General features: G+C 37.0%; 2 protein-coding genes across 5 annotated transcripts in view; one reads left to right on the top strand and one right to left on the bottom strand.

Moving 5' to 3' along the window:
- LOC134325462 (palmitoyltransferase ZDHHC14-like) overlaps positions 1–5,750 on the top strand; it is a 56,179-nt gene extending 50,429 nt beyond the window's left edge. Inside the window, exons 10-11 of one of the 3 annotated variants that reach the window (XM_063007669.1) lie at positions 2,331–2,377; positions 4,265–4,423. In XM_063007669.1, the coding sequence (XP_062863739.1) occupies positions 2,331–2,377; positions 4,265–4,331 (114 nt within the window). In that variant the 3' untranslated portion in view covers positions 4,332–4,423. Of the gene's footprint in view, positions 1–2,330; positions 2,378–4,219 lie in introns of all 3 variants that reach the window. The other 2 variants (XM_063007668.1, XM_063007667.1) reach the window with 2 other exon arrangements.
- A 1,776-nt stretch (positions 5,751–7,526) lies between these two features.
- lgals8b (galectin 8b) lies at positions 7,527–23,217 on the bottom strand. 2 transcript variants are annotated; one of them, XM_063008057.1, is made up of 8 exons: positions 22,024–23,217; positions 14,596–14,684; positions 12,602–12,812; positions 11,703–11,822; positions 11,142–11,168; positions 10,931–11,019; positions 10,022–10,187; positions 7,527–9,144 (listed from the first exon to the last, which is right to left on the bottom strand). In XM_063008057.1, the coding sequence occupies exons 1-8, from the start codon at positions 22,060–22,062 to the stop codon at positions 8,995–8,997; spliced, it is 891 nt and encodes a 296-aa protein (XP_062864127.1). In that variant the 5' UTR covers positions 22,063–23,217; the 3' UTR covers positions 7,527–8,994. The 2 variants fall into 2 exon arrangements, with proteins under 2 accessions (XP_062864127.1, XP_062864128.1); XM_063008058.1 differs by having other exon boundaries at positions 12,623–12,812.
- Positions 23,218–23,324: the final 107 nt, after the last annotated feature.

Here is a 23,324-nt window from a genome sequence, read left to right as displayed (position 1 = left end):
GTAAAGGTTTGATGTATGTTAAATGAGTTGGTTTTCTCCAACTCTGAAAATCATGCCAGTAGGTTGGCAGACTGCTCTAAATTGCTTTTGGATGTGTACATACTGTATGTCTGAGATGGAGAGGCGCCCCCTTCTGGGTAAATTACCTACCCTTGCACCAAGTGTTTCTAAGATTGTTTTAGGATTCACAAATTAAAGTTAAGAGGTAATAAAATGTACTAATTTGTACTAATAAAAATAAAAAAAAGATTAACTTATTAATGATTAATTCAATATTTAATGTCAGTTTAATATGCACCTGTCACACTAATAGAATTTATTTAATTTTCTTAAATTGTAATTATTCAAATAAATGTCTTGTTGCAGGATATTCATTCATTTTTATTTTAAAATTAGAATGATTATTTCTTTATTTAAATATATTAAAATAATAACAACAAAAAGTATTTACATATCTCTACATACCTTTTAGCCTAGTTTTTCAATGGTCAGGACCCCCACAGGACCACTACAGTGGAGGTACTGCAGTGACACTGACATGGTGGTGGTGTGTTAGTGTGTGTTGTGCTGGTATGAGTGGATAAGACACAGAAATGCTGCTGGAGTTTATAAACACCTCACTGTAACGGCTGGACTGAGAATAGTCCACCAACCAAATATATCCAGCCACCACCTAAATAATACCTAAGTGGAGCTGATAAAATGGACAGCGAGTGTAGAAACAAGGAGGTGGTTTTAATGTTATGGCTGATCAGTGTATATAAGGTGACCCCAGATTTTAGGTCTTTCCAGAAATCTAATTTAGTTCAGATTAGATTAGATTCAACTTTATTCTCACAGAGAAAGTGGAAGACCAGTGTAATGCAGTTACTAAAACTAAAAGTGCAAAGTAGTGACCATATAAGTAAGTGCAAAAAATGATGAGGGAGATGTACAGCATACAAATATAGAACAAATAAGGTGTATGAATGAAACATGACTGTAAAACATTATTGTTGATGTTAGATTATACTGTGTTGCTTTATTTTATGCAGATCAGCTGATTGGTTGGTCTGTTTTGTTGTTATGTAATACAAAATAAAAAAAGTCAGTGACGTACATTAGAAGTACTGATGAGACATTTTTGGAGCTTTGTGGCCAGACTGTGGTTTAGCTTTTAAAACCACAACAAAACGAGGCTTGTGTGGCTCCTTGTTCCAGTTCAGCCGGAAGGTCTAGCTCTCCTGTAAATGCTGAAGGCTTTTTTAGTCATTTGGTTTTATATATAAAACATTGCTTTAACTGCTTACAAAGCCTATATTTGTTGCAGCAAGAATGAGTGTGCAAATACATACACCGATCAGCCATAACATTAAAACCTCCTTGTTTCTGCACTCACTGTCCATTGTATCAGCTCCACTTACCATATAGAAGCACTTTGTAGTTCTACAATTACTGACTGTAGTCCATATGTTTCTCTTCATGCTTTGTTAGCCCCCTTTCATGCTGTTCTTCAATTGTCAGGACTCTCCCAGGACCACTACAGAGCAGGTATTATTTGGGTGGTGGATCATTCTCAGCACTGCAGTGACAATGACGTGGTGGTGTGTTAGTGTGTGTTGTGCTGGTATAAGTGGATAAGACACAGCAGCACTGATGGAGTTTTTAAGCACCTCACTGTCACTGCTGGACTGAGAATAGTCCACCAATCAAAAATATATCCAGCCAACAGCGCCCCGTGGGCAGCGTCCTGTGACCACTGATGAAGGTCTAGAAGATGACCAACTCAAACTGCAGCAATAGATGAGCGATCGACTCTGACTTTACATCTACAAGGTGGACCAACTAGGTAGGAATGTCTAATAGAGTGGACAGTGAGTGGACATGGTATTTAAAACCTCCAGCAGCACTGCTGTGTCATCATCCACCACCTAAATAAACCTACTCTCTGGTGGTCCTGGGAGAGTCCTGACCATTGAAGAACAGGGTGAAAGTAGGCTAAAAAGGTATGCAGAGAAACAGATGGACTACAGTCAGTAATTGTAGAACTACAAAGTGCTTCTATATGGTAAGTGGAGCTGATAAAATGGACAGTGAGTGTAGAAACAAGGAGGTGGTTTTAATGTTATGGCTGATCAGTGGAAGAAGCCACAATCATGTCAGTGTTTTATGAAATATCTGGTAATATGTTTTCAGGTGCCAAAACAAGTTATTTACTTATTAAAACTTAAATAGTATAAATGCCCTCATGCTTTGCTTTATCCTGGGGGAGGGTTCGTGGCTTCAGCTTCATCAAAATCACTTGGCTTAATGCAGTAACACAGTCTAAACGGGATACCAATCTATTCCAGCCCCAATCCTCTTTCCCCGCCCCTTTTCCAGAAACAGCCAATCCTGGGTAAGTAGACGCCAAACCGGCTGATAGCGCCTCTGGGGATTTAAAACCTGCATCCCAGCAATAGCAGGCTAGCGTAATTCGCCCAGTATTCTGCTTTAAATTCGGTGCAAATTAACTTTCCTTGCTTATCTCATTGCATTAATCTCAGGCACACATGAAAATTAACTTAAACTAATTAAATATAAAACAGTCATATAAAAGGTTTTTTAGTACAGGAATAGAATATTATGTCTGATATTGACAGTTTTCAAAATGGTGTCTCCTGCATTGTGCAAAAACAGGGATGCTGTTTTCTTTTGTTATCTTTGTCTGAGCTTGTAATTACTATTAAAATAATTATTTTTATTGCAAACATTCCTATACAGACTGTATTACCGCTACAGTAGCCATGATCGGCAATAGGGTCGGCGAGCCGGTCGGATCGAGTTGTTGGATAGTTCACACTTAGCGACTGAGAGCCGAGTTTTGATCGCCGAGCGAACGCCGAGTTGCTCCCGACCCGGAAAATCAAGCGCCGACCAGTCACCGAGCGAAAATCAGGGCCAAAATTGTGTAGTGTGAACCAGGCATTACTTGTCCTAAAATTAGCTGATGTTAATGTTAAGCTGGTCCTGTTTGTTCAAGGTACACTCAAAGGATTCTAGTAAAGCTCTGATGTTCACTCCAGACAAATCAGCTTTTCTTCTGAAACTCTACGTGCACTTTAATTATGGTAAAATTAAGGTGAAACATAATAGATAGTAGTTTTGTAATGGCTTTGTTCAGCATCTTTTATACAGAAATTACATTTTATGTTTGCTATATAAAGCACAAAGTGATCAATATTTTTGTATTTGATTCAGAAAACACTATGCAGTATTATTTTGTAGTAACCAATTTTGTATTAATACATTTAGTAATTGAAAAGTCTTTTTTTTTCATGACATAACTAGGGATAAAATTATAATTAAATATTAATTTAATACAGATGTCTTAAGAATTTTGGTTTTAAATATAGAAAAATAAGTTTTGAAAACTGTAGCCAATTAGATCTTACAATGTGTCATCTCTGGAAATGTCAATACGAAAAATGTAATAAGGCTTCTGAAATACAAGTTAGATTTTACAGAAATATATATTCAGTGTTGGTAAAATCATAAACAGCTAACTGATGTGGTTTTTAAATACATCTCTAGGATGCGCTGGGATGCATCATCAGTAATGTTCCTGGGGTCATCGGGGGTTTCGGGTCTTTCAACATCAGACCCCCTCACTCAGGTGACCCATCCGGGGTTGATCAAGACCCGGATTGCATCCCAGCAGCACCAATCCACGGGCTCGCCCTCTTTAGCCAAAGCCATCGTGTGGCTTTCTCTACGGCTTCCGTTATGGAACGTATGGCTCCCCTCTTAGCAGCAGCAGTTGAAAAGATCTACAAACCCATTTCCAAACCGTTGGAAAAGAAGTAATTTGTAACTAAAAACAGACAATAAATATCATAATAACTTCACACTATAAAAATAACTGCTTTTTTCAGTGTATTCACTGGCCAAGCTTGGATTGGTGTTGACTCGTGTCCCTAAACTTAGTTTTTTTTTTTTTTTTTTTATCACAATGATCTGCTCAATGCTCTTCGATGATCTGCAGGGTTTTAAAGGAATCTACGTAGTGCTAAGGGTCAAATGGGGGTAAACTAAATGAATATATTTTTAAATCTGTGTCTCTTGATAAATAATTTGGTACTAACATTTTTATTTTCTGCTTTTCTTTAAACCTAACATCCTAACAACCTAATTTTATCTGTCTATCTTTTTATTTCTCTATTTCTATTCTTCGTATTCTCTCTTGTTCTATCTTATTCAGTGTGATCAACAACAGTGCATTCAGAGCACAAAATTCATTTTGCAGGCTGCTGCCACCCCGTTGCTGCAAAGTGACTCCCAAATCATGCCTGACGACTCATCGGTTCCAGTGAGGCCGGCTCTTGGTGCTCCATGTCCTCCGCTCGCTTTGGGTCAGCCCACGCCTCCTGCCTCCACTCCAAGTCTAAGCTGTGAACCTGAAACTCTAAGTCCTGCTTCTTCAGAGGCCCAGCATCACTTTTTGACACCTGATGAGACCCAGTCTCCTCCTGGCATGCTGCCCTGTTCAAGCCACAACCACACAGTGCCCTTCTACAACCCTGCCAGCCAGGACTCTCTACATGAGGACTCGGTCAGAGGCCTGGTTAAACTCAGCACGGTTTGAATGGGCATGAGTTTGGATTATTGTCTGTCCCGGGTACTGCCCTTTACTCTGTGCCATTAACCTGGCAGCTTTCATTTCTCGTTCTCAGTGATGTCTTGCAAAATCAAACCCAGTCTACAGACTGGCATATGTTCAACTCGCAACGTGAGCTGCCAAACTGTAAAGGAAATCTCTTTCTCTGGTCACTGTCTCAGAACGTGTTACATAGGAGCTGCAAAACAAAGTACTGTATATCTGACTGACCGGATCATACCACTAAAACAGTGGACGGGGTGCAATTCTGCTTGAAAAGCTGCTTTGTGACAATTGCCGGACCTGTTTTTCGCCCCATTTTTGCCTTTTTGGACGTTTGAAGCCAAGCCTTGCATTTGAACAGACTGTTTTTGCTTTTTACAATTGAGATTAATCCTGACAAACAATTCTGTGAGTCCTTGTCATGTTGTATATCTAGATTGTTTTGTTACCTCTTTTGAAAAGATGTTATTGTGTTGTGCCATAATATTGTTTCAACAGATTGCAATATTTTCTGTGGATATGAATATTCCCAGTGTTCTTATGGAACTAGAAAAGTTATTTCAACATCTCAGAAGATGTGTTCCTACTCTGCAAAGTTCATCCTTTGCATTACTGCAGTGTTATGTGATTGCCTGTGGTGAAAACCCACCAAGACCTATAATACTGTGTCATAAAAAAAATACACTGCCCAATAAAATCTGATTCATATGAGCCTCGGTTGCCAGCGCTTCATCCCTGAAGTATTTTCTTGGAGTGTTGTCTTTTTTTTAAATAGGGTCCTACATGGTACATAAGAAGAATGTGAGTTTAAAATCTCCAAGGGTGCTTCAGTCATTTGTGGCCACTGAAAAAGTCTGCAAAAGATTAGTAGGTTTTGTGCTCTGGATAAAAGAATTGCATTTTCTCTTGTTAAAAAAATGACACTTCGCAAAGTCTTTTTTTAGGGCAGTTGTAGCCTAGCAGGTAAGGTACTGGACTAGTAATCAAAAGGTCACTGGTTCAAGCCCCACCAATGCCAGGGTATCACTGTTGGGCCCTTGAGCAAGGACATTAACCCTCAGTTACTGCTATGACAATATACTGTCACAGTACTGTAAGTCACTTTGAATAAAAGTGTCTGCTAAATTCCAAAGATGTAAATGTAAATTTTTTCTTTCTGATCCACACAAACGTGTTCGGAGTAAAACCAACTGTTCATTTCACTTTGACTGGGACCAGGCAACTGAAACAGGTGAGCAAACTTCTTTTTTTCCCCCAGCTGTTTCCTTGAGAAGTCACCACAGTGGATCATTAGTCTCCATCTTCCCCTGTTCTGAACATCCTCCTCTGCATGTCCTCCCTCACGACGTCCATAAACCACCTCTGTGGCCTTCGTCTCCTCCTCCTGCCTGGCAGCTTCATCCTTAGCACCTTTCTGCATTCTACAGTGTAATTCAGTACTGGGTTTAATACTCTTGGTTGAGTTTGTTTGGACCGGTGTGCCAAAGCAATCACTTTCAAACAACCAGGATGAGATGAGACTGCAGTTTGGGCATTTTGCTTTCTGTGAGAACCCAGTTTAATGTAATTACAAGAAGTAATCTATAAATAAAGAGAAAGTCCTGCTTTCTCACACGTTAATGTTCTAACATATGTTGAATACAGGAGAGCAAACTAAAAGCTATCGATTTAACTCTGATGGGGACGAATTCAACAGGACAGTAGTTGCACAAACACTTGTAGACTTCCATTAAATCAGCTGGTGTTCCATACATTTTTAAAAATACCTCTTACATGTAAAACTTGTGCTGTTAATTATTTTTTTACATGTTGAGTCAAAATTATGTTAACACTAATGAATATCTTTCACGTGAAATGTGTGTCCGGGCTTTAAATGATTCTGTTGCTTGCTGGTTTTTGTGTGTTGAACATGATGGCGAACAGGTTGAGACTGTCCTGTAAATCATGTTTTGTGAATAAATGGTTTCCGCCATTCAAGTGTTAACATAATTTTGACTCACCCTGTATACAGAGTACAACTATATTCTCTACCCAAGTATCAACTTCACATGTAATGTATTGTATCGTTTCAGTTGAACCCTTGTAATGGTATGTTTGTTTGGGCAGGTGTGCCAATGCAATCATAACCGGGTGCAGATTAACACAATCAGACTGGCATAAGTTTGAAAAGAAACTTCAATGTGCTGAATTGGAACTGATACTTATTCCTGCAGTTGTTAGAAGTCAGAAGTGAAGGTGAGATTTACAGTTTTGTTTCCAGCCCTGCTCCTGCCAGTACTTACATGTGTGCTGTGTATTCTAAGGAGAGCAGAATATGAGCAAAAATCAAACACTTCAAATTTACTTGGCTTCAGACTAAAAGCAAGGAAACTGCTCAATATTCGTGTTCTTATTTTTCCTTAGTGAATGTGGGCGACTCAGTGGGTAGCACTGTCGCCTCACAGCAAGAAGGTCCTGGGTTCGATCCCCAGGTGGAGCAGTCTGGGTCCTTCAAAAGTCAAAATCAAAAGTAGTGTTTTGTGTTCTCTAGCCTGTAAATATTGATACCAGTACAAAACATTATACTTAATGTTTGATCTGATCTTTTTAGTGCTATTATGCTTATTCCGAATTTGATGCCTTTTGCACTTACCAAGCAGTTTGGTGTATGAGCATGTTCTCCATCTTCCCTTTAACAACACTTAATCATTACTTGGGAACTGAAGACCCTGACTGATGCAGTTTTAAGCTTTAACACTATTTGTGGCTTCTGTTGTAAATGTCCACATTTACAGTGAGAGACAGGCCAGGCTAGCAACCGCACATGCCAAGGACCTCTTAATAAATAAATCAATCAAAAACAAAAGTTGATGGATCCCTGTATTTTCAAAATATTAATTATTCAAAAGTTTAGGACATGAGACAAATATGCATATATATATATTTTTATTTTTATATAAAGATCTACAAAGATGCACAGTTTTATACATACTTAAAATAAGACTAATGGCTTGTACTTAAGCAAATGCTTTGTTTAGCTCAAGCAGCTCATGGTGAGACATGTTAGGTTCAAACTGAAAAATAAAAAGCTCATTTATCTCTGAACCCTCACTGTTAAGCTCTATCGTAAGCATGTACTAGTTTTGACTAAAATAAAACCATAACTAAACAGTTCTGTTTTTAATCTGTGATAGTGTCCTTTAAGCTTCACGCCACAAAAAAAACCTTAAAGCGAAGCAAAACTATTTGATTTACACTTTAACCCCTGTTGTGGACACATCTAAAAATAAAATGCATATTGTTGTGCCTTTAGTGTCCCAACATAGTATCACACAACAGCATTTAAGTAAGCTGTTCATCACATAATTTGTCATCCACTGTACTTACAAATAACCCTGTGCATTATTTAATAGTCTCTTTATGTAATAAACTGTACCAGTCATGGTAACTTTACTCCATCCAGGCAAATAAGGCAGGTAAGTAACCACTTCTTATAAATATTCTTATAAATAAATATATAATCATTTTAATTTTATTAACTATTCACTACACAATAAAGTATAATTCTACATATTTCAGTTTATTCTTAAATATTTTGATTGACATTACTTTAGTGCTTTAACCTAAACTTTATCCACTCAATTGTTGATTTATGTCTGATTGACATGAACAATTCTCTTTTTATTTAACTTTGTGTAGGGCAAAACAATTTTATTTATTAAATAATAATTTTAATAACTAGAAACTTATGTTGGAAATCTGTTATTAAAAACAGATTGTGTTTTTTTCCAGTTAAAATAATTTTTGAAACATTTACAGTGTACTATTGTGGATTTGAGGATTTGATCATGCATGGAGAAAACAAATCCACTTTTTTTTTTTTACAATATTTCACCTATGATGGAAGGTTGTACATAAGCAAACAAAACAGCTTTGATCCTTGATTTTGAATAGGTGTAGACTGAATTTGTTTGTGTGATTATCCTGTATTTATTTTTTTATGGATTTATCATTCCTTAGCTGCACTTTTATCCTGGCACTAACCAAGCCATGTTTTATACAGTGTGCTCAGTGTGACACTTCAATTTAGGAGTGAAGAAAACTATCATTTAAAACCCTAGACATTCCACATAACCTTAAAGTGGACAAAAGTGTTTTTCAGGTAAAGGGTTTCAGTTTTTAGTATATCTATGGTTCAACCATACTCTACAGTCGAGGTAAGTAAAGATTAGAATAAAACACTAAAGTATTTCTTTTCTATGTAATGTTCTTTTGAAGAGCACTTTCTCTCATGCAGGGCTCTCATCAGGGGATTATGGGCATGACCATCAGTCATGTTTATGTTTTGTTATTTGGAAAATAAAAACCCAAGCTATAAAGTGATGTCCTGCTTCTGATCACCAGAACTTCACGTCCTGTAACTCCAGGTCTCCGAGTACCTCTAGCTTGGTGATGGAGCTCAGGTCCTGCACTCTGTGTCTGTACTCCAGCAAATGTTCTCCATTCACAGCTATTTTAAACTGGTGAGCCTGGACAAGCATGATCAACTGATGAGAAAAACAATAACAGTTGTGTCACTCTGCTGTAGTCAATGTGATCAATACAGTTTGCAATAACATCGTAACACCAGTTTGATTTACAATCATGTTATGTTTTATTCATTGTTTTCATTATTATTAGTATTTTATTTATTTATTTATTTATTGTAAACTTCGCTAACAAAATGGTCCAGTAAAAAGTTTCCAGTAAAATGTTAATGTGAGGTAATTGTTAGACCAGTCAATCAATATTTTTGATTTTAAATTTTCATCAAACATACTTGTAACAGAATTATTTCAGCTGCTTCTGTAATAGAAGTTGCCACAGTGGATCATCGTGGTCCACATGCCTGATTTGGCAGTTTTGCGCTGGATGACCTTCCTGATGCAACTTTTCTCATTTAACCCAGGCTTGGGACTGAAAACGCTCGGACAAGTGCACCCTCCTAATAACTAAGCTGTTCGGCCATTTCATTTCCCTCAAACATAGCCAATCAAGTCTGCTTAGATGCCCAAATTTGAAAAATAATGTATGTCTATTTGTGCATGAACACTACAATACTTATAGAAATGAGTGATTTTAATGTATTATTATACTCAACAATATAAAGCTAAAACAGTTTCAGCCTTATTGTAATTCGAAAAGAATATGAATCAAACTTAAAACGACCCTTTAGCATAAAACTAGTGTAACCAAATAAAAGTTTTCTATTCTCTTCATAAATTTAGGTTGTGGTAGTTGTACAAACAAAAGATTTGTTAATAAAACAGCATTAAAGACACACCTGGCTTTAATATAAATATTAGAAGGTGTTCTGTATCCATGATATCATTATGTATCCATAATAAAGAGAATTTCTCTCAACCTCAGAAATAAAATCATTACCTCAAAGTACTTCCCAGCAGTAAAGGGGAAGAAAGGCAGTTCAAGCTCCTCTGGCCCCCACGAATCATTTATAAACGAGTTGCGCATCAACATGGCTGATTTCATTCGTGCATTCAGGTGTAGAGCAATATTTTCTGATTGGCTGCACCACAGATTCACAGAAAAACTACAAGGAAAAATGATATATGATTATTGACATTGTGTAATATGCAGACTGCAATCAGTTTTGATTATGCTCTAACCTCTTCAAAAGCAAAACCTTCCACTGTTTAAAGGTAGTAACCATTGGGTTCTTCTTCTTTTAACCTTGGCAGGGTCGCAGAGGGTCTAACTTCTCTGTATTCGCTGGACATAATGCAGTAACGCACCCAAGACAGGATGCCAATACATTACAAGGCCTTGGCCAAACCCCCTTTAGACATAGCCAATTATGTCTGTAAGATTTTGGGGATTACAACATTAGTGGGCTAGAGTAATTTTACCTGTATGCCACCTGAGCACCAAAATAGCAATTCCATTGTAAAATCAAATCCACAACACAAAGTCTGCAAAAGGAGAAGGGGTCTGAATACTTACGGAATTTACCGTTTTTAAATGCTTATTTTGCAAATGTTTCTATTAATTAAAGTGTCTCTTAAGTAAACTTTTTTTAACTTTAGTGTGTAATTACAGCTGTTGGTGGTTTCACTGACTGAATGGACTCACTGGTTTTACTCACTGAGTGAACCACTGTAAAACAGAATACTGACACCGTATTTCAGGGTTTTTCAAACTTTTTTTTCAAGCAACCCACATTTTGTCCATGATTTTTTACATGACCTAGGTAACATGAATCCTCCACAAGGGGGTGTTTGTGTACAAGTTTATTGACCTTTTTATATTTAACCCACCTATTAACTATTAACTTACCTGTGAGGAAATACACTGACATGGCCCTTGATTGTGATGTGCTGCCCTGGACTGAGTCCTTTCAGTATATTGCCCTCGTAAGGTATACTCTAAGGGTAGAAAACACATAAACGAACACATTAAACAATAAACAATTAATCTTAAATGATTTTGTATATGTAATGATGGCATTATTGGTTAAATTGTATATTGTACAGATGTATGAACCTACCAAATCATTTGATTCTGTAAAAACTGCCTGTGGATATAAAAGAGTAGAATTACATATAACCTGAGCTGAGATGTTTGGATATCTTGCATCTCTAACAGTCATTTTAACATTATAATAATACTGTTATAGTTCAACAGAAATGTGTGTGTGGGAGAGAGGTTGTATGAGGGTTTCCACTTTAGTGAGATTACAGTTTCAGTGCATATGTGCACAACAATTTACATATTACACTGTACTCGCATGAATCTATCAGGTGCAGGGATTTTGAAACACCTCAGTTTCAATACTCGAGGTGAAAACAGCATCCAGTAATAAATGACCATCAAAACAAACAGTATCCGGTCAGTGAGTGTCTTTGGGGAGTACCCTGTCATTGATAAATGGGGTTGACAATGGGTACAGAACAACAGATGAGCTACAGTCAGAATTTGTATACCCACAAACTTCATCTGTACAACACAGATACAAATAATAAGTGTATTTCAGTGAGTAAGTGCCCTTCTATGTATGTGTTTTGTACTATTTTAAATTCAGTATATAATTAAAAAAAATACTACTTACTGAGTCTGGGATGTAGGCAATAGTGTGTATTCGAACCTTTCCTGATATAGAAAGTGTGTCCACCTTGTGCAGAGGGATTCTGTACTGATACTCCAGGACATGAGCTCCATTTACTGCCACCTGCAGGACATTAACAGCAGCACATCGACATAGCATATTATTTTTTACTTCACTTTAATGTTTTTTTAAACCATTGCATTATCCTGGTCAGGGTTGCAGTGGGTCCAGCTTTCCGAGAATCACTGGGCCCCGGACAGGATGCCAATCCATCACTGGCCCTCAGCCACACACCAGTTTTCCCACCTGACCAGGATAAAACCTCACTAGCTGATAGCACCCCTGGGAATTCAAGCCCTGGATCCCAGCAGCTGTGGGCTGGTTTAATTTACTACTGCACCCCCAGAGTGGTCAAAATCATATTACACATTATATAAACACATTTATAATTTATTTAATTTATAATTGATAATTCCACAAACAGTGGCTGTTTTCTACATTTTAGTGCATAAGTGGTTAAAAATGTGTCCTGCACATTGTCAGGAAGACTCACCTGATTTTCGCTTTAATACTTTCATGTGGCACTGGCCCATTACGATCCTGCTTAGCCCAGTAAGATTTTTATTTTTTTAATCTCAAATCTTCATCAAAATTAAATTTACTAGAATCTAAAACATACAAGTATTTAAGTATCCTTATCCTGACCAGCTGCTGTGGGTCCAGAGTCTATTCCAGGAACACAAGGCACAAGACACAGACTCGCTCACTAGCAGGGGGGCAAAATGCAGTTATAGTATAAGGGAGGACACTGGCGTAGTTATGAGGAAGGAAAAAAAAAAACAGAAAAATGCCAAATGCACAGAAACAACAGTGTTGTTCTGTATCGAGTCCATCACACTTACGTTGAAAACATCTTCACGTACGAGAATAACAGTTTCAAAGGATGCTCCCTGATTGAAGGGCATCTGAGCGAGGATCTCCTCTCTGCCCCAGCTACCCTGCTGTAGGGTATTACATACAATGCATGGAGAGTTTCTGAAGCGTGGGTTGAAGTGGAAGGCGATGTCGGCCCGTGGTTTCATACTGCTGCCACACGTCAGGTCAAACTGAAACCTGCAAAAAAGAAGTTGCTACTAGTCTTATTAGTGATCGACCGATATGGGTTTTTTAATGGCCGATGCCGATACCGATATTTAGACGAAAGAAGTGGCCGATGGCCGATATATAAAGCCGATAATACCATTTTTTTACAACTAAAAAATACAATAATAATAATAATAATAATAATAATAATAATAAAACAAAACAGAATTAATGATCTTAAATAAACATTTATTTATCACTGTATATTCTTGTTTGCTCTTTTGGCCGTTCAAAAAATTTAATAAAAAAAATAAAAACTTTAAATAAAATACAAATTATTTCAAAGGTTTCAGTGCACTTAACATACACAAGCAGTTGGCAGTATCTTTTTGTTTTTAAGAATGAACAAACATGCTTAAACCTCCAGGCTGGAGGATTACAATCAGGGCCGGGGGGGCTGACATTGCCCCCCCCCCCAAGCAGGGGCGTAGCTCCAAATTCTGGGCCTTATGCACCTGCGCTCAGTCCCGTATTGCTCCGACACGCCCCCCTCCCCTTGGTGAACCTGCGCTCGGTCCCGTATAGCTCCGCCACGCACCCCTCCCCTTGGTGAACCTGCGCTCGGTCCCGTATAGCTCCGCCATGCACCCCTCCCCTTGGTGAACCTGCGCTCGGTCCCATATAGCTCCGCCACGCACCCCTCCCCTTGGTGAACCTGCGCTCGGTTTTATGTACCAGGCGAGTCTGCCGGACTGCCGATCCACTTCGGGTTCTCTATTCTACGCTTCCTTTCTCATTGAGCCCTCTCCCGATTTGGGGCACTGATGACTCTATCCCACTTTGCCCCCCACTACGTGGCACCTGGGTTTTACTGCCCCCCCCAAACACAGCGGTCCAGAACCGGGGCTGATTACAATCCTTGTTCTTGTGCATTCACTGATGTCTGCCTGGAGAGTGGCAAAATGGACACACGGGGCGCTCTAACAACAGCCAGACCAATGACTGTATACAGTCACTGAGCTGACGGAGGCAATGTTTAAATATCGGCCGTGTGCGCACATATATCGGCCGATGCCGATTATCTAAAAAATGCCGGCCGATTAATCGGTCGATCACTAAGTCTTATACACATACTAGTCTTTCATACAGATTGCTACAATTACATTTTTGCCCCATTTGAAGCAGAAAAACATATAGAAGCTGACACTGTTTATTAGATTAAAAACACATTTCCAAATTTCAAAGTTTAAAGACAGTCAACAGGATTTTGGGCGTGTGAAGCAATGCTGACAAATGTACTGAAATATGCAGCTCCTTCAAACTTGCAAAACAAAAAACGCATGGACAAATGTGAAGATCCAAAAGAACGGAAAAATGCAATTCCATTCAATTACACAAATATGTGCAATAAATGTACTGAATGTGTTTCATTTTTGCACACATGGTTTTTAGTGTTCAGTTTTGTAAAGAGAGCAGCTTGTGTTCTCAATGAGTTCTATTAAATGCTTTTTACAACTTCACTTATGTAACTTGTTTTGTTTATGCATATAAAAGTTGGTTAAGCTTGGTCTGACAAACTCAGCTACTGGATTTACTTAAGTAGTTTGAACCATCATACATTTATTTTAACCATGCTAGTAAAACAAGAGTTTGAATAAAAAACAATCTACATTACATGTTCACAGCTATTTGTACTGCTGTACCTATATTCAAGTTGGACAGAAAGGCATAGGTTTACAAACTGCTGCCAAAAATATTGTTTTTAACAAATAACAATACACCGCTCATTCATAAGCATTGGTAAAAGTGTTACCTGTCAGAATCGGCAGGAACGTAACCCTGAATAACAACCATCTCTCCAGGATGAAGCCCAACTGGGATCAGTCCGGTGAAAGGAATTACCTGCAATAAATTCAGCAAATGACATTATCCATAGCATGTTCATTTGTGAGATAAAGTTTGTGATTTTCTATGTGCTAAACTAATAGCACACAAATAAAATGTCCATGTCTTGATTTAAACTGACTTTAAATTGACAGCTCTATTGACAAAGAGAATTATGTCAATGCTGAAGAAAAATGTGTGAACCCTTGTGTTATATAACTGGTTGAAATTTTTAACAGCAGTAACATTTCCTGTAACTATTACATGTTTTTGTTTAGTTTATGCATGCCCAATATAAACTAATTTCAGATGATCTACAGAGAAAACTATGAAGATTAATAATGCAACAATCTCTATACTGAATAAAGCTGTCTTAACTGTTCATTTACACCAGAGTAATGCAACAATATTTACTGTTTATTTACAACAAAATAATGTAATAATCCTTCTATACTGTTTATATAAAACAAAGCAATGCAATAATATATCTATACTATTTATTTACAACAAAATAATGTAATAATCTATCTATACTGTTTATTTTCAACAGAGCAATGCAATAACCTGTCTATACTGTTTATATACAACAGAGTAATGCAATAACCTGTATATACTGTTTATATACAACAGAGTAATGCAATAACCTGTATATACTGTTTATATACAACAGAGTAATGCAATAACCTGTATATACTGTTTATATACAACAAAGTAATGCAATAACCTGTATATACTGTTTATATACAACAGAGTAATGCAATAACCTGTATATACTGTTTATATACAAGAGTAATGCAATAATCTCTCTATACTGTTTATTTACAACAGAGTAATGCAATAATCTCTCTATACTGTTTATTTACAACAGAGTAATGCAATAATCTCTCTATACTGTTTATTTACAACAGAGTAATGCAATAATCTATCTATACTGTTTATTTACAACAGAGTAATGCAATAATCTCTCTATACTGTTTATTTACAACAGAGTAATGCAATAACCTGTATATACTGTTTATATACAACAGAGTAATGCAATAACCTGTATATACTGTTTATATACAACAGAGTAATGCAATAATCTACAGGGGTTGGACAATGAAACTGAAACACCTGGTTTTAGACCACAATAATTTATTAGTATGGTGTAGGGCCTCCTTTTGCAGCCAATACAGCGTCAATTCGTCTTGGAAATGACATATACAAGTCCTGCACAGTGGTCAGAGGGATTTTAAGCCATTCTTCTTGCAGGATAGTGGCCAGGTCACTACGTGATGCTGGTGGAGGAAAACGTTTCCTGACTCGCTTCTCCAAAACACCCCAAAGTGGCTCAATAATATTTAGATCTGGTGACTGTGCATGCCATGGGAGATGTTCAACTTCACTTTCATGTTCATCAAACCAATCTTTCACCAGTCTTGCTGTGTGTATTGGTGCATTGTCATCCTGATACACGGCACCGCCTTCAGAATGGTCCACATGGTCATTCACATGGTCCTCCAGAATGGTTCGGTAGTCCTTGGCAGTGACGCGCCCATCTAGCACAAGTATTGGACCAAGGGAATGCCATGATATGGCAGCCCAAACCATCACTGATCCACCCCCATGCTTCACTCTGGGCATGCAACAGTCTGGGTGGTATGCTTCTTTGGGGCTTCTCCACACCGTAACTCTCCCGGATGTGGGGAAAACAGTAAAGGTGGACTCATCAGAGAACAATACATGTTTCACATTGTCCACAGCCCAAGATTTGCGCTCCTTGCACCATTGAAACCGACGTTTGGCATTGGCACGAGTGACCAAAGGTTTGGCTATAGCAGCCCGGCCGTGTATATTGACCCTGTGGAGCTCCCGACGGACAGTTCTGGTGGAAACAGGAGAGTTGAGGTGCACATTTAATTCTGCCGTGATTTGGGCAGCCGTGGTTTTATGTTTTTTGGATACAATCCGGGTTAGCACCCGAACATCCCTTTCAGACAGCTTCCTCTTGCGTCCACAGTTAATCCTGTTGGATGTGGTTTGTCCTTCTTGGTGGTATGCTGACATTACCCTGGATACCGTGGCTCTTGATACATCACAAAGACTTGCTGTCTTGGTTACAGATACGCCAGCAAGACGTGCACCAACAATTTGTCCTCTTTTGAACTCTGGTATGTCACCCATAATGTTGTGTGCATTGCAATATTTTGAGCAAAACTGTGCTCTTACCCTGCTAATTGAACCTTCACACTCTGCTCTTACTGGTGCAATGTGCAATTAATGAAGATTGGCCACCAGACTGGTCCAATTTAGCCATGAAACCTCCCACACTAAAATGACAGGTGTTTCAGTTTCATTGTCCAACCCCTGTATCTATACTGTTTATTTTAAACAGAGCAATGCAATAACCTGTCTATACTGTTTATATACAGGGGTTGGACAAAATAACTGAAACACCTGGTTTTAGACCACAATAATTTATTAGTATGGTGTAGGGCCTCCTTTTGCGGCCAATACAGCGTCAATTCGTCTTGGAAATGACATATACAAGTCCTGCACAGTGGTCAGAGGGATTTTAAGCCATTCTTCTTGCAGGATAGTGGCCAGGTCACTACGTGATCCTGGTGGAGGAAAACGTTTCCTGACTCGCTTCTCCAAAACACCCCAAAGTGGCTCAATAATATTTAGATCTGGTGACTGTGCAGGCCATGGGAGATGTTCAACTTCACTTTCATGTTCATCAAACTAATCTTTCACCAGTCTTGCTGTGTGTATTGGTGCATTGTCATCCTGATACACGGCACCGCCATTGGATGCACATGGTCCTCCAGAATGGTTCGGTAGTCCTTGGCAGTGACGCGCCCATCTAGCACAAGTATTGGGCCAAAGGAATGCCATGATATGGCAGCCCAAACCATCACTGATCCACCCCCATGCTTCACTCTGGGCATGCAACAGTCTGGGTGGTACGCTTCTTTGGGGCTTCTCCACACCGTAACTCTCCCGGATGTGGGGAAAACAGTAAAGGTGGACTCATCAGAGAACAATACATGTTTCACATTGTCCACAGCCCAAGATTTGCGCTCCTTGCACCATTGAAACCGACGTTTGGCATTGGCACGAGTGACCAAAGGTTTGGCTATAGCAGCCCGGCCGTGTATATTGACCCTGTGGAGCTCCCGACGGACAGTTCTGGTGGAAACAGGAGAGTTGAGGTGCACATTTAATTCTGCCGTGATTTGGGCAGCCGTGGTTTTATGTTTTTTGGATACAATCCGGGTTAGCACCCGAACATCCCTTTCAGACAGCTTCCTCTTGCGTCCACAGTTAATCCTGTTGGATGTGGTTTGTCCTTCTTGGTGGTATGCTGACATTACCCTGGATACCGTGGCTCTTGATACATCACAAAGACTTGCTGTCTTGGTCACAGATGCGCCAGCAAGACGTGCACCAACAATTTGTCCTCTTTTGAACTCTGGTATGTCACCCATAATGTTGTGTGCATTGCAATATTTTGAGCAAAACTGTGCTCTCACCCTGCTAATTAAACCTTCACACTCTGCTCTTACTGGTGCAATGTGCAATTAATGAAGATTGGCCACCAGACTGGTCCAATTTAGCCATGAAACCTCCCACACTAAAATGACAGGTGTTTCAGTTATTTTGTCCAACCCCTGTACAACAGAGTAATGCAATAATCTATCTATACTGTTTATTTACAACAGAGTAATGCAATAATCTCTCTATACTGTTTATTTACAACAGAGTAATGCAATAATCTATCTATACTGTTTATTTACAACAGAGTAATGCAATAATCTATCTATACTGTTTATTTACAACAGAGTAATCCAGTAATCTCTCTATACTGTTTATTTACAACAGAGTAATGCAATAATCTCTCTATATTGTTTATTTACAACAGAGTAATGCAATAATCTCTCTATACTGTTTATTTACAACAGAGTAATGCAGTAATCTATCTATACTCTTTATTTACAACAGAGTAATGCAATAATCTCTCTATACTGTTTATTTACAACAGAGTAATGCAATACTATTTATATACAACAGAGTAATGCAGTAATCTATCTATACTCTTTATTTACAACAGAGTAATGCAATAGTCTCTCTATACTGTTAATTTACAACAGAGTAATGCAGTAATCTATCTATACTCTTTATTTACAACAGAGTACTGCAGTAATCTCTCTATACTGTTTATTTACAACAGAGTAATGCAATAATCTCTCTATACTGTTTATTTACAACAGAGTAATGCAGTAATCTCTCTATACTGTTTATATACAACAGATTAATGCAATACTATTTATATACAACAGAGTAATGCAGTAATCTATCTATACTCTTTATTTACAACAGAGTAATGCAATAGTCTCTCTATACTGTTAATTTACAACAGAGTAATGCAGTAATCTATCTATACTCTTTATTTACAACAGAGTACTGCAGTAATCTATCTATACTCTTTATTTACAACAGAGTAATGCAATAATCTCTCTATACTGTTTATTTACAACAGAGTAATGCAGTAATCTCTCTATACTGTTTATATACAACAGATTAATGCAATACTATTTATATACAACAGAGTAATGCAGTAATCTATCTATACTCTTTATTTACAACAGAGTAATGCAATAATCTCTCTATACTGTTTATTTACAACAGAGTAATGCAATAATCTATCTATACTGTTTATTTACAACAGAGTAATGCAGTAATCTATCTATACTGTTTATTTACAACAGAGTAATGCAATAATCTCTCTATACTGTTTATTTACAACAAAGTAATGCAGTAATCTATCTATACTGTTTATTTACAACAGAGTAATGCAATAATCTCTCTATACTGTTTATTTACAACAGAGTAATGCAGTAATCTATCTACTCTTTATTTACAACAGAGTAATGCAATAATCTCTCTATACTGTTTATTTACAACAGAGTAATGCAATAATCTCTCTATACTGTTTATTTAAAACAGAGTAATGCAGTAATCTATCTATACTCTTTATTTACAACAGAGTACTGCAGTAATCTCTCTATACTGTTTATTTACAAGAGTAATGCAGTAATCTATCTATACTCTTTATTTACAACAGAGTACTGCAGTAATCTATCTATACTCTTTATTTACAACAGAGTAATGCAATAATCTCTCTATACTGTTTATTTAAAACAGAGTAATGCAGTAATCTATCTATACTCTTTATTTACAACAGAGTACTGCAGTAATCTCTCTATACTGTTTATTTACAACAGAGTAATGCAGTAATCTATCTATACTCTTTATTTACAACAGAGTAATGCAGTAATCTCTCTATACTGTTTATTTACAACAGAGTAACGCAATAATCTCTCTATACTGTTTATTTACAACAGAGTACTGCAGTAATCTCTCTATACTGTTTATTTACAAGAGTAATGCAGTAATCTATCTATACTCTTTATTTACAACAGAGTAATGCAGTAATCTCTCTATACTGTTTATTTACAACAGAGTAACGCAATAATCTCTCTATACTGTTTATTTAAAACAGAGTAATGCAGTAATCTATCTATACTCTTTATTTACAACAGAGTACTGCAGTAATCTCTCTATACTGTTTATTTACAACAGAGTAATGCAGTAATCTATCTATACTCTTTATTTACAACAGAGTAATGCAATAATCTCTCTATACTGTTTATTTAAAACAGAGTAATGCAGTAATCTATCTATACTCTTTATTTACAACAGAGTACTGCAGTAATCTCTCTATACTGTTTATTTACAAGAGTAATGCAGTAATCTATCTATACTGTTTATTTACAACGGTCATGCAGTAATCTCTCTATACTGTTTATTTACAACAGAGTAATGCAATAATCTCTCTATACTGTTTATTTACAACAGAGTAACGCAATAATCTCTCTATACTGTTTATTTAAAACAGAGTAATGCAGTAATCTCTCTATACTGTTTATTTACAACAGAGTAATGCAGTAATCTCTCTATACTGTTTATTTACAACAGAGTAATGCAATAATCTCTCTATACTGTTTATTTAAAACAGAGTAATGCAGTAATCTATCTATACTCTTTATTTACAACAGAGTAATGCAGTAATCTCTCTATACTGTTTATTTACAACAGAGTAATGCAATAATCTATCTATACTCTTTATTTACAACAGAGTAATGCAATACTATTTATATACAACAGAGTAATGCAGTAATCTATCTATACTCTTTATTTACAACAGAGTAATGCAGTAATCTCTCTATACTGTTTATTTACAACAGAGTAATGCAGTAATCTATCTATACTCTTTATTTACAACAGAGTAATGCAATAATCTCTCTATACTGTTTATTTACAACAGAGTAATGCAATAATCTATCTATACTCTTTATTTACAACAGAGTAATGCAATAATCTCTCTATACTCTTTATTTACAACAGAGTAATGCAATACTATTTATATACAACAGAGTAATGCAATAATCTATCTATACTCTTTATTTACAACAGAGTAATGCAGTAATCTCTCTATACTGTTTATTTACAACAGAGTAATGCAGTAATCTCTCTATACTCTTTATTTACAACAGAGTAATGCAGTAATCTCTCTATACTCTTTATTTACAACAGATTAATGCATAGTGCAATAATTTCTCAATACTATTTATATACAACAGAGTAATGCAATAATCTATCTATACTCTTTATTTACAACAGAGTAATGCAGTAATCTCTCTATACTGTTTATTTACAACAGAGTAATGCAGTAATCTCTCTATACTCTTTATTTACAACAGAGTAATGCAGTAATCTCTCTATACTGTTTATTTACAACAGATTAATGCATAGTGCAATAATTTCTCAATACTGTTTATATACAACAGAGTAATGCAGTAATCTATCTATACTCTTTATTTACAACAGAGTAATGCAGTAATCTCTCTATACTCTTTATTTACAACAGATTAATGCATAGTGCAATAATTTCTCAATACTGTTTATTTACAACAGAGTAATGCAGTAATCTCTCTATACTCTTTATTTACAACAGAGTAATGCAGTAATCTCTCTATACTCTTTATTTACAACAGATTAATGCATAGTGCAATAATTTCTCAATACTGTTTATATACAACAGAGTAATGCAGTAATCTATCTATACTGTTTATATACAACAGAGTACATTAGCCATTAGCCAGTACTAATAGTGTTTAAAGGAGTAGCTTCATGTTACAGATGTTAATAATGTCATATAAATAAACACAGATCTGTGTCAATAACTGTAAACACATTAAATATGGAAATGTGCAAAGAATAAACAGAATTAATCCTAATTATTAATACGTACCGGGTTGAAAATGGCCTGTTTTGCTTTGGCAACAGACATTATTAAAACCCTGTGTAACGTCGGTTTGCAAAAACTCCTCCTTCAGAACGCCATTTTTATTCTTCATGCATCTAACAGTGTGGTGACGCCTGAGTGAATCCTGAACGAATCGGCTCCATTAAATGATTCTTTTTTTTTTTTTACAGTCGATTCATAAGATTCGATTAGCAAAAGAAAAACACAAAACTTCCTAAATAAATATAAATACCTATTGAATCCAGTGCCCACTGAGTCTCCTTTTTTTTTAAAAAGATCAAAAAAGTGGGTAAAAATGAATACAAATGTACAAAAAAAGAATAAAATAGCATTAGAAACTCGTGTTTTACAAAATAACATCGTATTCATGTTTTAAAATGTGTTTTTAAGTAAAATGTATTTAAAAAAATAGTATGAGAATCCAAAGAAAGCAAGGACAAAGAACTAAAACCAGTATTGCCTGCTAACGTACCATGATCTCACACATACACTTTTGGTAAGACTTGTATTAAGTCAAAATAAAACATTTTATTGTAAAACTGATTAAATCATTCTGTTCCATACCATAGAGAAGCACTTTGTAGTTCTACAATTACTGACTGTAGTCCATCTGTTTCTCTGCATGCCTTGTTAGCCCCCTTTCATGCTGTTCTTCAATGGTCAGGACCCCCACAGAGCAGGTATTATTTAGGTGGTGGATCATTCTCAGCACTGTAGTGACACTGACATGGTGGTGGTGTGTTAGTGTGTGTTGTGCTGGTATGAGTGGATCAGACAAAGCAGCGCTGCTGGAGTTTTTAAATACCGTGTCCACTCACTGTCCACTCTATTGGACACTCCTACCTAGTTGGTCCACCTTGTAGATGTGAAGTCAGAGACGATCGCTCATCTATTGCTGCTGTTTGAGTTGGTCATCTTCTAGACCTACATCAGTGGTCACAGGACGCTGCCCACGGGGTGCTGTTGGCTGGTTATTTATGGTTGGACTATTCTCAGTCCAACAGTGACAGTGAAGTGTTAAAAAACTCCATCAGCATTGCTGTGTCTTTTACATATATATATATATACATACATACACACACAGAGAGAGAGAGAGAGAGAGAGAGAGAGAGAGAGAGAGAGAGAGAGAGAGAGAGAGAGAGAGAGAGAGAGAGAGAGAGAGAGAGAGAGAGAGAGAGAGAGAGAGAGAGAGAGAGAGAGAGAGAGAGAGAGAGAGAGAGAGAGAGAGAGGATTTTTAATATAACACATACACATATGCACAACAGATATATTAAAGACATATAGA

This window comes from Trichomycterus rosablanca, chromosome 13 (assembly GCF_030014385.1).
Source record: "Trichomycterus rosablanca isolate fTriRos1 chromosome 13, fTriRos1.hap1, whole genome shotgun sequence".
In the NCBI taxonomy this organism is placed as follows: domain Eukaryota; kingdom Metazoa; phylum Chordata; class Actinopteri; order Siluriformes; family Trichomycteridae; genus Trichomycterus; species Trichomycterus rosablanca.
The sequence above is the reverse complement of the archived record's forward strand: the minus strand, read 5'-3'. Positions and strand labels throughout refer to the sequence as shown.